The 13,022-nt window shown below is 44.1% G+C and overlaps 1 protein-coding gene across 1 annotated transcript in view; it reads right to left on the reverse strand.

The window, feature by feature from the left end:
- Positions 1–1,533: 1,533 nt before the first annotated feature.
- The window catches only part of LOC107120427 (chromosome unknown open reading frame, human C9orf43), a 25,970-nt gene continuing 14,481 nt past the window's right edge, over positions 1,534–13,022 (reverse strand). The window contains exons 4-12 of the mRNA XM_015423126.1: positions 11,399–11,498; positions 9,710–9,843; positions 9,038–9,116; positions 6,259–6,368; positions 5,911–6,088; positions 3,949–4,009; positions 3,705–3,847; positions 3,114–3,237; positions 1,534–2,070 (exon numbers count right to left, since the gene is read on the reverse strand). Coding sequence (XP_015278612.1) covers positions 1,826–2,070; positions 3,114–3,237; positions 3,705–3,847; positions 3,949–4,009; positions 5,911–6,088; positions 6,259–6,368; positions 9,038–9,116; positions 9,710–9,843; positions 11,399–11,498 — 1,174 coding nt within the window. The 3' untranslated portion in view covers positions 1,534–1,825. The remainder of the gene's footprint in view (positions 2,071–3,113; positions 3,238–3,704; positions 3,848–3,948; positions 4,010–5,910; positions 6,089–6,258; positions 6,369–9,037; positions 9,117–9,709; positions 9,844–11,398; positions 11,499–13,022) is intronic.

A 13,022-nucleotide genomic window follows, 5' to 3' on the forward strand; every position in this document is an offset into this window, starting at 1 on the left:
TAAGTGAGGTAAGTAAACTGATTCTGCTTTTAGATCAATTCTATTTCAGTATTCTTTCACCAAGAATTTTGTGTTATGTATTACTTTGACTTTATTGCTAGATTTTACAGTTCAGGTTTTATATGGCAATTTGATGCTTCCAATTCATTCCCTGTCACTGTTTTTGTTCTTCTGGCTTATTTTTACATGCTGTTTTAGCATTTATTTTTAATGTGAGTTGTCTCATGAGAGTGGGATATAACTTATTAAATAAAAAATACGAGGTATCAGTGCAGTAAAATGACATCACTTTCCAGGTATTTGTGTAAAAAAAAAAATCCCCCCCCCACCCCGTTTGCTTTATGAATGTTGGGTTTACACTTTGTGAATGCTCAAACGTTAAGCTCAAAGTGTCCTTAGTGGAAGTCTGGTCAAAAGAAACAGCCAGTTTCCTACCAATACCTTTTCAGTTCCTTCTAACTTCCAAATTGCAGAGTTTGGGATATCGCAGCCATTAGTATGATCATGAAGGCAACCCAAGAGACAGGATGGGTGGGCTTTGTGCACCTCCATAATTAGGAACTTCCAGCCTCAAAACAACCAAATGGTTCTAGTCTCTTCTCTTTCTGGTGAATTTACATGGGAGTGGTTTTGAGGGTTTGCGGAAGAAGCAGCTCTCCCTTGGAGGAGAGGAACAGACATTCTTGATGTGAGGTAGTCCTGCTTGAGCCACATGGAGGCATGATAGAGACTCCATGGGAACTTTGAAGGAGGCACACACTGGCACAGGATTTGATGGCAGGTGAGCTGCCAAATGGAGAAAAGCAGTAAAACTGAGATGAACAGAGCCTGATAAATGAACCTGGACCCATTAAGATACGCTTACCCAACTCTTTAATAGCAAAAAGATAAGTTTTAGACCTAGGAAAAAAAGAGGAGTGCGTTTATTTCTATTTCACTCTATGCTCAAATGCTGTAGTCTTTTGCTGTTCTACTGTATACTTTTACTCATTGTACCTATTGTTTACTTACATTCCTTAAAAGATTTTCCTTTCCTGAAACTGGAGTCATTCAGTCTTTTCAATTACAGAAAGCCCTGACCTGGATAGCCCAATCTCATCAGATCTCAGAAGCTAAGCAGGGTCGGCCCTGGTTAGTATACGGATGGGAGACCACCAAAGAATACCAAGCTCATCACACAGAGGCAGGCAATGGCAAACCACCTCTGAATGTCTCTTGTTGCCTTGAGAACTCCATGGGGTCACCATAAGTCAGCTGTAACTTGATGGCACTTTCCACCACCAACCACAGAAAAAGCCTCACGCTTATCAAAGTAAAAGAGAGAAGCAGGAAGAACTTGACTTACTTGAAATACCTCTAACCAGTGAGATTTCTAAAATTTTCCCGTTACCTCCACCCTGGCTGGCTGGATTGGGGAGGGGATTCTGCAAGCCATTAGACTGCAATTCTATTAGTGGCCTGCTGATGACAGTGGAGAGTAAACCATATTTGTAAAAGGGAAAGGGGTGAAATAAAGTTGGAGAAGCAAACTCCTCATTGTAGGTCTAGACTACAGCCTGAGACCTGGGCCAGCTGAGGTAAAAACAAGGGTCTGAGAGGTGATTTTACCACAAGCATTTCTTCCTTCTTTCATGTTATTACAGATACAGCCATGCTAATCGCATTTGCGTCTAGAGACAAGGACCACAGAAGCAGCAAAACTGAAGATGTGGGATTTTAATGATTCTAAGCCTCACAGCATCCAACCTCCTTTATAAAAAAAGAAGTAACTGCCTTTGGAGCAGGCTGCCGTGTGTGCAACAGATGCCTGCCCGCCCTTTCAGATTTAAGTAAGATCCTGTGAAGCGCTGTCGCCGCACTCAGAGACAAGTGGGGAGGGGGGAGGAGGGTTAGGGGATTGGAAGAGATTCTCCTCTGATTTCTGAGCTTCTTCCCTGAGCCACAGCTCTTTGCTGTCAGTTGAGAGATCACCCTGAGGTAGTGCAGCCCCCTTCCGGATTGCGATCTGCTTGCAATACTGCTTGTACTTGGACTCGCTCTTTGACATTTGGTGAACACTGCTGTCATAACCTGAGCAAAAGGGGGAGAAAATGCATGGATGCATTCAGCATCAGCGCCTTTATACATGCATGCTTGAAAGAACAGGTTTGCAGCGCCCTTAAGTTCAGTATCACTGAGAGAAGCACAAGTGGCATGGCGCCTGTAGCCTTTGCCTCATCCTTGGTTGGAGCAGGAGCTGCTTCCCTTCTTGGAGAGAGATGGGATTCCACAAATCCAGGCTAGAATACTGTAGCATTCTGCCTTGGAAACATGTTCAGAAATTTCAACTTGTGCAGAACAGGAAAACTAAAATATTGCCTAGAGTTCAGAAAAATCTCAGCCGGTTTCCCAGTTTGTTTACAAGCTGAATTCAAAGAGCTGTTGTAAAGATTTGACACCCCAAATTGTCTGGGTAGCTAAACGACCACTTACTTCTCCAGGAAGCTGCCCGTCAGTTGAGTTCTTCATATCAGGCCCTTCTCCTTATTACCCTTCCTTCTTTCTTGAGTAATATGGGTGGCTACCAAAGGGAGGGCCTTTCTGTGTCTCCACTCAGGCTCTGGATGTCTCCCCACAGGGAAAAGGGCCTCTGGCCGTCTCTGCTAGCATTCTGGCATGAGGCAAACCCTGTCCTGTTCCTCGGAACTTACAATAGTACTTAAGAACTTTTGGCTCTGGTTTTCCGCTTTTCAGAATCTAGATTTATAATTGCAGCTGCTAGTTCTATTTATGTCTTTGGTTTTACTTTGGGTTTGTTGGTTATTCCCAATATTCCCAATATAGACTTTGGGTTTGTTGGTTATTCCCAATATATTGGGAATCCCAATATTCCCAATATATATTGGGAAATTTCCCAAACAAATGGGCTCTCTCCCACTTTTGACCCTACACCACAGCAACTGATATCCAGTAGCATTACTACAGTTGAACCTGGAAGTACCGTATAGCTGAATGATGGACTGATCCTCTAGGAATACTCCTGCCCTCCTATTCGCTGCTATTTCCATTTACTGATAAAATTGCTTTTCAAGACACCAGCCTTAGCCTTGTGGTGTACAGATGGCCACACTTACCTCCCATGAACAGACTTGCTCTGTTGCTTTTGTACTCCACAAACTTCAAAGAAGCCTTCCTTCTATTTATGGCCACTTGTGATGTCTGAGGGCTACACTCTGGCAGGTGCACCTTCTCTGCAGACTGGAGAGGATAAGTGCAGACAATGCCTCAATGATTGCTGTATCTGGACTACCAAAACGCATACTCAGAAAGTATGACACACTGGAAGAACTTAACTAGAGGCAAAAGTTGGGAGCACCCCAGGGCTGCATATCTTAGCAACCCCCCCCCCCCATTTTTGTTTTCACAGATTTTGACTCATTTAATAGACGTTAACAGACATCTCTTCTCATGTGATCTGGGAATGGCAGTCCCCGGGCGGCAACTAGGGACCTCCAGCAGACGATTATCAGCACTCAACATCAAAATACAATTCATAGGATTCTGTGGAAGAAGCTATGACTGGTTGAACTGGTATAAAAGCAATATGCATGTACAGGTAGTTCCCTAAAATTACCATTATAACCCACCCTTGTTTCCCACAGCCCTGTAGCATGGTGTGCAAAACTCTTGATAGTAAACCAGACAATTTGTTTGCTGTCACTTACAGCTTCCTGGGGCACAGAGGTTTGGCACTGCAAGCTTTCTCCTTCACTCCTTTGGCCACAGGCACCTGAAGCCTGGAAAGTCAAAGTAGAGCTGTTCAGCTGCTGTGCTAGGGCTGACAGAAGATGCTTCGGAATCCCAGGGCCTAAAACAAGGTCAGAACGAGCAAGTCAACTTTTTCTAGAAAACGTTATGGGTACCACCTAGATCAGGCAGTACACAAAGCCAGGATTACAATATCCAGACCTTCTAAAGGAATTTGGAGTTGGCTTTGGATTCTTCTTAGGCCTCTTTCTTTCACAGGAACCTAAAGAAAGCAATAAGGGTGGTGTTAGAGGATGAGAAATGTATTTAGAATCAAATCATTGTCTCTAAAAGGTTTCTTGCAAGCCAAACACAACAGAATCATTTGCACCCTAGAGAACTACAAGTGAAGTAACTTGGGTCACAGAAGGCTCAATGCACTCTCACACAATGGATAATAAGACAGAAAAAAAACTGTTACCTAGTGTGATTTGCTAAATAACAATGGCTCAAGTGGTTAAGACGCTGAGCTGCAGACCGGAAGGTCGGTAGTTCAGCAGTTTGAGACCCGAGTGCCGCATGACGGAGTCAGCTTCCGTCTCTGGCCCCAGCTCCTGCCAACCTAGCAATTCGAAAGCAAGAAATTGCAAGTAGATAAATAGGTACCACTTTGGTGGGAAGGTAACAGCATTCCGTGCGCCTCTGCATCTAGTCATGCCAGCCACATGACCACGGAAATGTCTTCGGACAGCGCTGGCTCTTTGGCTTGGAAACGATGAGCACCGCATCCCTAGAGTCAGATTCGACTGGCTTTCGAGCAAGGAAACCTTTACCTTTTTACCTTACTAATATCAGTCTATATACTTTACCTAGTTTCCAATTTCTTTAACCAGCAACTCAGATGTAGTTCTTTACTAGGTCATTCCCAAGGTAGATTCACTCTTTTAAAATCTATTAACCTGAATATCATTTCGGCAGTGACTATCTCTCTTTCCATGTAAGGGGAATTAGACATCAATACACATAAATATATCCAAACAATTTCTTACCAATACATCACACAACATTAAATACAAAACACAAGACATCTTGGTGATCAAGAAGGCAAGCCATTGCCCTGACCCGGATAGCCCAGGCAAGCCCGATTTCTCAGAAGCTAAGCAGGGTCAACTCTGGCAAGTACTTGGATGATAGACCTCCTTGGAATACCAGCAGTCGGGAGGCGGGGGCAGGCTTTATTCAGTCATCTCTCTGGATATCTTCCAGGCCCACAGTAGGGGTCAGTCACCAGAGGTTGCCATGACCTCCAGGTGCACACACACACGCACATATGAAAAATACCAAAAAAAAAAACCCACCAAAAAAAGAAAGCCATACCACACAATGTGGAAAGCACCAAGAAAAGCAAACCAAAGCATCAGTCAGCCTACAGTGAAAGAAGGGAGGCTAGATTAAGGATTAACAATTCATTAATATGGTGATAACCTTGCATCCTGAAAGTATGTGGATTATACCCATGGATTTTCTCTACCACCTTGTAACATCAAACAACTTTTTAAAGAAAACTGCTTGCACCACCAGGAAATCCCTAGATCTACTAGAGACAGCTCCACCTCTCCTATGGAAGGGATAGGAGAAAGGAGAAAGCCCTGATACGTGTAAACAAGCCCTCCTTCTGTAGAGGGTCATGGAGATGCATGCCAACTTAGAAACACTGGTCAGAATGGCCTCTGTGCATACACACACAACATGTCCAGTTGGGATTGAGACACCAGCTGATGAAAAAGTCAGGGCCAATCCAGTTCTTCTGTCAAATTAAAAGTAAGCCTGCTTTGAAAACTAGATCTGGAAAGAGAATATAGCCCACCAACAAGGGGATGAGCCAGTTAGTTCCACTGAACCTTTTAAAAGTTGGAAGCACCCCAAGGCTGCATACCCTTCGTTCAAAAACAAACAGAAAAGAACAGGAAAGGGGGGGGAAACTCAAAACCCAGCAAAAAGAGCAGAAATTCCTGCCTCCTGTCAGTTTAACCACAGCTCTGTAGAGGGTTTTAATATTACAATGCTATGTGTAGTTATGGATGTGAGACCTTCAGCCAAGAAACTAAGATAACATGTATTCCCCTTTAATTTCTCCTCCAAGTTTTCACCTATTTTAGGTTCAAATCCGTAGAAACCAGGTACCTTCTGCACAATAAGTGGGAATTCTTTGCTGCCTGGAAACACTCTTTTCTTGTTCTCCAGATGGATGGCACTCTTCCCCTGCGTGTCTGCTAAGGGAGAAAGCTGCAGGTGCTGTGGGAAGAGTTTCCTCTTCCCAGTAGGCCTTTCCACAGCCTTCCTTTCTTTGTCTGTAGGACTGCTTTGGAACAAAACCAACACAACACAACAGTCACTCCTCTGGGCTAAAAATACCCAACTCCTGAGCAAGTGGGCCAGGATGCCAACCCAGTTCTTTCAGTGGCCGGATTTGTCTTCAGGCTCTTCCCTTAACCAAAGTATAACTCAGGAGAGCTGCAGCTTGTGACTGACCTTGATTTATTGGGAGGAATCTTTAGGTTCCTTCTTAGATGCAAGAGGTAGGGCTGGCCTCCTGTTGGAACTTTATTCGACTTTTTTCTTGTCTGTAGATTAGGGCAATGCTAGCAAAAGGAGAAAATGCATGCATACACAAATTAGAAAGCCAAACACCCAGTTCTACCCTAAACACCAAACCCTGCCTCATGCTTGCCAATGTCCCCACCACCCCGGGGGCGGGGGGGGGGGGGGAAGGGGAAAGAGCCTCACTGTGATGCAAAAGTTGTGAGTGTAAGGTACTCAAGGTTTACATGGAGGCCCCTGAATGGGCAGGCTATACTCCGAGCTCCGAAGGCTGCACTGCACAACTCTGCCATTTAGTACCTGCCATAAAATTACATATGCTGAACATTCTCCCTAATCTTATACACTACAGCTTGGAAACAGAACACTTGGGCTTCTTCTTCTGTTTTGGGAGATGGGTGGCCACTGGTCCCATACCTACACTCTAACAACAGCCTAAGTCAAATAATCCGTGTCAGTTCAGCTCCATTCCACTTCCATGCTAGCCACAGGCCGAAATAACATCACAAGACATAGTCTATGTCTTACAAATTACAGCAGACAGAAAGCAAGTAACAGAAAATTTGTTGCCATTACAATGGTTATGATAACACCGCACAGCATCGGGCTCTATAAAGACCGTACAGAGATTGAGCAGATAAAGCTTTCTCTCTGTCTCTTTTAGTTTACTGAAATGTTCCATGACCATCAATGACCAACAATACAAAAAAGAAATAAGCAACAGTAAAAAATTCCCCATGAAATTCGGAAAAGCAATTATACTATACCTTGGTGCTAGAAAATTATCAGGAAGAGAGCATGACCCTAACAATAAATTATGCCTTTATTATTAGCTATTGATCTCTGTAAATTCAAAGTATTGTGTTCATCCAGGTAAGTAAGTCAGGAGCAACAGGAGAAAAAAGAGGAAAAGGTAAAGGAGAATGAATGAAGGAAGGGATAGGGAAGAAAAAGTGGGACAGCAAGAGATAGCAGATCCTAATCAAGGCTGGTATCAGGGGTCAGCATGGTGGGGCACCTGCAGGCCCACAGCCCAGTAAAGGGCCCACCACTAACAAAAGGCTCTTGACCCATCTGTTCCAACAAAGAACATGAGAAATAGCTCCAGCAGCCATGCACCTTTGGGATGATTTCCCATTTCCTAATGGGAATGGCTCTACAGGAGAGAGTGTTCCACAGCTCCCTCATGTGAGTACTAAACTCTGCTCCCTCCTGGCAATTCACCAACCAGAAAATGGGAGCCTGTGATGTCAAAAGCACCTCTGAATTAATGGTCTATTTTGGAAGGGGGATATGTTAAAGAGGAGGCAGTGAGAGAGCTACTATTAGGCGCGATCAGACACACAATTAGACCCACCATAGGTGAGAATGCTAGGCTGATTTAAAGGGCGCGATCAGACACGAACATCTGGGAAGCGCCCTGCACCCATCGGTAACCCGTTTTGCTCCGCCGCAGGAGCGGAGTAAAGACACCAGGGAAAATCCGGTAGTAAACAGGTTGCGATGGGCCATGGATGGCGTTTCCCGTGTCTGATAGCTCCAGTGCGCTCTCATGGCGTCGGGATGGTCTGATCAGGCCATCCCGACGCCGTGCCATTGTTTCCCCCCCTTCTCAGTATGCACATCATTACAAACTCCATAGGGAGCCCTCAGTGTGGAGATGCGATTCATTGATTCCTCGTTTAAGCGCACTGGAAACAAACAGCAAAAAAAAAAAACCAACTCACCTGCGGTTGCGTCTGATTACACAGTGGTAGGCTGTGCCCGCAGCTTCCAAAGACTGTGTGATCATAAGAACATAAGAGACGCAAATGTTGGATCAGGCCAAAGGCCCATCCAGTCCAACACTCTGTCACACAGTGGCCAGAAATACCAGTGCCATCAGGAGGTCCAGCAGTGAGCCAGGACATTAGAAGCCCTCCCACTGTTGACCCCAAGCACCAAGAAGACAGAGCATCACTTGCCCCAGAGTCCCTATCTATACCTTGTGGCTAATAGCCACTGATGGACCTCTGCTCCATATGCCTATCTAATTCCCTTTTGAAAACGTCCATGCTTGTAGCCGCCACCACTTCCTGTGGCAGTGAATTCCATGTGTTGATCGTGCAACTGCGGGTCAAATTCCTCCGGAGGAAATAGCCTTGCTCCCCCTCGCTTTATCTTGCACGTGTGACCGACCCCATTGTATAACAGAACTGCGTCTATTGCCTCTTTCCAGCATTTCTCTAACAAGTAAATGGAAGACTATTCCAGAGAGGCCCCTGTGGTGTCACAGTCACCTCCATCTCCCATTGCCTGCTTATGAGACATGTTATCCAGCCCACATACCCACTCAAATGCTAGAACTGGCTCTGGTCCTAATGGCTGTTGCTGTGAGGAACTACAGTTGTCATCAAAGCACCCCAGAAAGGCATCCCATGTGCCACAGAATATGTATAAGGTATTCCTTTATATATTTACATGTTACAGGTCCCAGGGAGTAAATTCTAGGATTTCTGTTACCCAGTCATCAACATTAGGTAGCATCGGATTTCCAAGTCTATAGCAGGTAAAGCTTCTTCGATCACTTCATGTCAGGAAAAGCTTTACTTGTGAAATCTTGATGGGTCAGGCTGCTATTACATAAAAGTACAGGAGCAGGGCTACATTTTGTTTAAATGCTATCTGATCTAGAAGAAGGAAGTAGAAGAATCTAGATAGGGAAACTTACAGCCTCGCTGCTGTTCTTAAAAGACAGGAGGTTTTCCAAAGCAAGGTCTTTCACACACATTCGTTGTGTAGGAGTCCGTCTAAACAAAGAGAAGCTATACCAGTGATGGTGAACCTTTTAAAGACCGAGTGCCCAAACTGCAACCCAAAACCCACTTATTTATCGCAAAGTGCCAACACGGCAATTTAACCTAAATACTGAGGTTTTAGTTTAGAAAAAAGAACTCATACATTAACATAAGATGATCCAAACAAAGTAAGGAAAGCAATCCCAAATGCTTTCATTTACTTAAAATTATTTGGCAGAGAATTCCACACTTTAATGACGGTCTGGGCCTGGCTGGGGCGATGGCACGCGTGCCCACTGAGAGGCCTCTGAATGCCGCCTCTGGCACACGTGCCATAGGTTCGCCACCACTGAGTTATACTGTTGACTCCTTATGGATCTTCTGTGAGAATTACAGGGGTCATTTAAGAGGTTATTGCTAGCAATTCCTGTGAGTGTTAACAGGATGAGGCTCTCTGTATTTGTAACTGCACTGTGCTGGATTTGTTGGCAATGAAGGGAATCCTTTGCTCTCAAGTTTATACCAGTATGAGATCTCTCCAGTCAGGGGGGAAAGCTGTTTTCAGTGCATACGGTGTGATGTTCTGGATGTAGTAAGCTACTTACATTCTTGTGGATGGTCTCTGAGTCTGCAATAATTTGTGCCGTATATCTGGGATCCACCTCACAATCAAGTTCCCATAGGCAGGCTGGTAACCCAGTTTGGGTGCAGCAAGTTCACTGAGATCTGTCACCTGTATCTAGCATAGGGGAGTAGGGAAGAGGTACTGATAAGGAAAACCTGTAGCCAGTTGCTCTGAAAGAGTTCAAAAAGATCACAGTTTAAATTTTCCAAGTAATCTAAATGCAAGATATGATGCCTGAAAAATGTAACACCTCCTCAGTATCATAGAAAGTGGCTACATCAGTGCTTCAGACACAGGTTAAATATTTTTGGTGATATGATAAGCAACACAATTCTGCCCTGCCTGACTTATTTATTTCTCAGAGTTGGGAGGGAAGGCTATAAGCTCCCCAAATTACATTGTGAATTATACACACACACGCACGCGATTAAGTTCCAGGGTGAGCAATTTTCTTTGGACAAATGGAAACATATGGTGTCTGTATAATATTTGCTTTGTTTATAAATATACAAGCAAATAGATATTCCTCAACAGAACTACAGGTCCATTTCAGATGCCTAGACAAACCCTGTATACCAAGTTGCTTAATTCGTAGCCAGCTTGCGGTTGACTGGTCTTTGAAATGCAGTTTTCAGAAGGACACCTCTGCCCTTCAGCAGGAGGGATGACATTTTCTCGAAGCTCTGACAGGGTCCTGGCAGTTATCTCCTAACACTTAACTCCTATTGACTAAACATCCACAGTCATTTAAAAAAATTAACATTCTTTTGTCAGAGGCCCTGGTTCTGGCATGGAACCAGAGCAGTCAACACATTCATAGGGATCAGACAGGGACTCAATTTTAGTTTATTTAAGTAAATTTGAATCAGAAGGGCTGCCATTTCATTTGAGGCTATTTACATTCTGAGATAGCACTAACGGGGTATGAAGAAGAAACCACTGAAGACTACCTTTCTTTTTAGCACTGAATGGCAACTTCTACTTATTAAACTGCAAGTTATCTGGAAGGATGCCTACACTGATTAAGGAATATGTAGGCTTATTTAAATATAACGGACGGATAAATCAATCAGCAAGCAAGTTTTCATTGTTGTTTTGACATCATGTTAGTTCCCATTGAGACAAAAAGAGCAGGATATAAATGGAAGAAATAAAGGCTATAATAAAGCTGTAGCAGATCTAAAGGTAAAAAGGTAAAGGTCCCCTTGCTCGAAAGCCAGTCGAATCCGACTCTAGGGTTGTGGTGCTCATCTCCGTTTCAAAGCCAAAGAGCCAGTGCTGTCCGAAGACGTTTCCGTGGTAATGTGGCCGGCATGACTAAACACCAAGGCGCACAGAACGCTGTTACCTTCCCACTGAAGTGGTACCTCTTTATCTACTTGCAATTTCTTGCTTTCGAACTGCTAGGTTGGCAGGAGCTGGAACTAGAGACGGGAGCTCACTCCATCATGCGGCACACTCGGGGCTCGAACTGCTGAACTACTGACCTTCCACAGCCTGCAGTTCAGTGTCTTAACCACTTGGGCCACCGCAGCTCCTAGCAGATCTAAGCAAGCCCTAAATAAAGTGAGATTATCTGGGAGTTAAAAGAAGCATTATTGAATCTGTTGAGGAGCACAAGAGCCGTACCTATGCCAAACACCCGTCCCCAGCAAATTGTTGAACTTACTTTTTCAACTTGTCTTAAAGAGGTGAAGCTTATTGGTGTATAGCGGGGAGTATGACACTCCGCCCTAGAATTCAGCCCTGGGAAGTGATCTCTTTCAGAACTGAAATATGCAAACAAAAGGAAAACGCTGAAAAGCTTAAGCAGACCATGTGCAACGGACAGAACTTCTGTCTAATAAATACTTTTGCTCAGTTTTTGCCAACATGCACGAATTAGCATAGGCTGCAATCCACCAGCGCATTCATTTGCACAGGCCAGACAAAAATGTACAAAGGCTGTACAAAATTAGTGCCTCGTTCTTGTGGCTCCTGTTCATCTTAACAGGGCTTGCACAGGCAAACTTTCTGGTGGATACCTGTTGTTAGGGTTGCATCCAGACTAGGACCCTTTTGAGCTACTCAGGCACTCCTTTATCACTATCCTTTGCCATCAGAACTGTGACACCACACAGCAGTCAATGTACTGCTGTATTTCTCATAAATTCTGGAAATGAACTTCCCCATGAGAAACATCATACTATATGTTTGTTTGGATGTAAGTCTCATTCAGCATAGGTTCTATTCTCTCTGTCTGCAACAGACCCTTCAAAGTTTGTTTTACTTATCTGTTTAACTAGTTACTGCATGTGGGTGGGTCTTTACATACTACAGCTAAATTGTTCATTAACTTTTCTGTTTTACATTGTTATAATTATAATTTTACAGTGGTATAATTACAATAATAGAAAAAGGAAGAGAATAAGCAATCACTCTAATTAAAAAAAACAGTCAAAGCTGTGAACTTGCTAGGAAATCCCACTGAGGTCAACAGAACTTACTTCTGAGTATATCTGCTTAGAATTGCATAGTGTACATAGTGTTGGAAGTGAAGGACTTTGTGCTGAGCCTCAGCCTTCAGAAGGGGACTATGAGAGAGAGAGAGATAGGCTAGGACACTGGGCATCCTTTTCTTCTTTCCTCCAATGCTATCCCTTTGATGTGTAGATTGCTACTCATAGGAAAACTTCCTTCCCATCTCATGCATTCTCTCTACACTTTGTCAGACTTTTCTATCTGCATCTATCTTAGCTAGTAAGACTAGATTAGAATCCTATCTCATTCTATCCTGTCTAGAATGAAGTTCCTTAAATAAAAGGACTCATATAAGTTTACAAAGATAAAAAGGCTCCATGTGTACCTTTGTTTCTGGACAGCACACACTAATCAGATACACTCTGCTGCATTATGTGCCTTGAGCACTCTGCTAAATACTGATAACCCAACACTCTGCCATGGTGCTGGGGAGGATGGTTCTGACGGTTGACTATCCTCTGGAACCTCCAATGCACCCTGGCCATGCTCTATTTCCCCTTCTGTAATGTATCCAGCCCTGACATGTCCGGACATGCCCGGACTGGCCAGGCACAAAACCTCACTAGCTTCACGCTAAAAGACAATGGGCCAGTAGGATCCTAGCCAGGCCTAATGAAGGGGCTAGGCCCCCAGCCAGAAGGCCAAAGCCCGAAGAAAGGGGCTAGGCCCCCAGCCAGAAGGCCAATAGGTCTCTCGGTTACTGTAAACAGCCTATCGGGTGTGGGGTGTGTGTTTAGGTGTGTTTGGTGGCGGGTTTTCGGAACGAATATAAG

Source organism: Gekko japonicus, unplaced genomic scaffold (assembly GCF_001447785.1).
Source record: "Gekko japonicus isolate JY-2015 unplaced genomic scaffold, Gekko_japonicus_V1.1 scaffold454, whole genome shotgun sequence".
NCBI lineage: Eukaryota > Metazoa > Chordata > Lepidosauria > Squamata > Gekkonidae > Gekko > Gekko japonicus.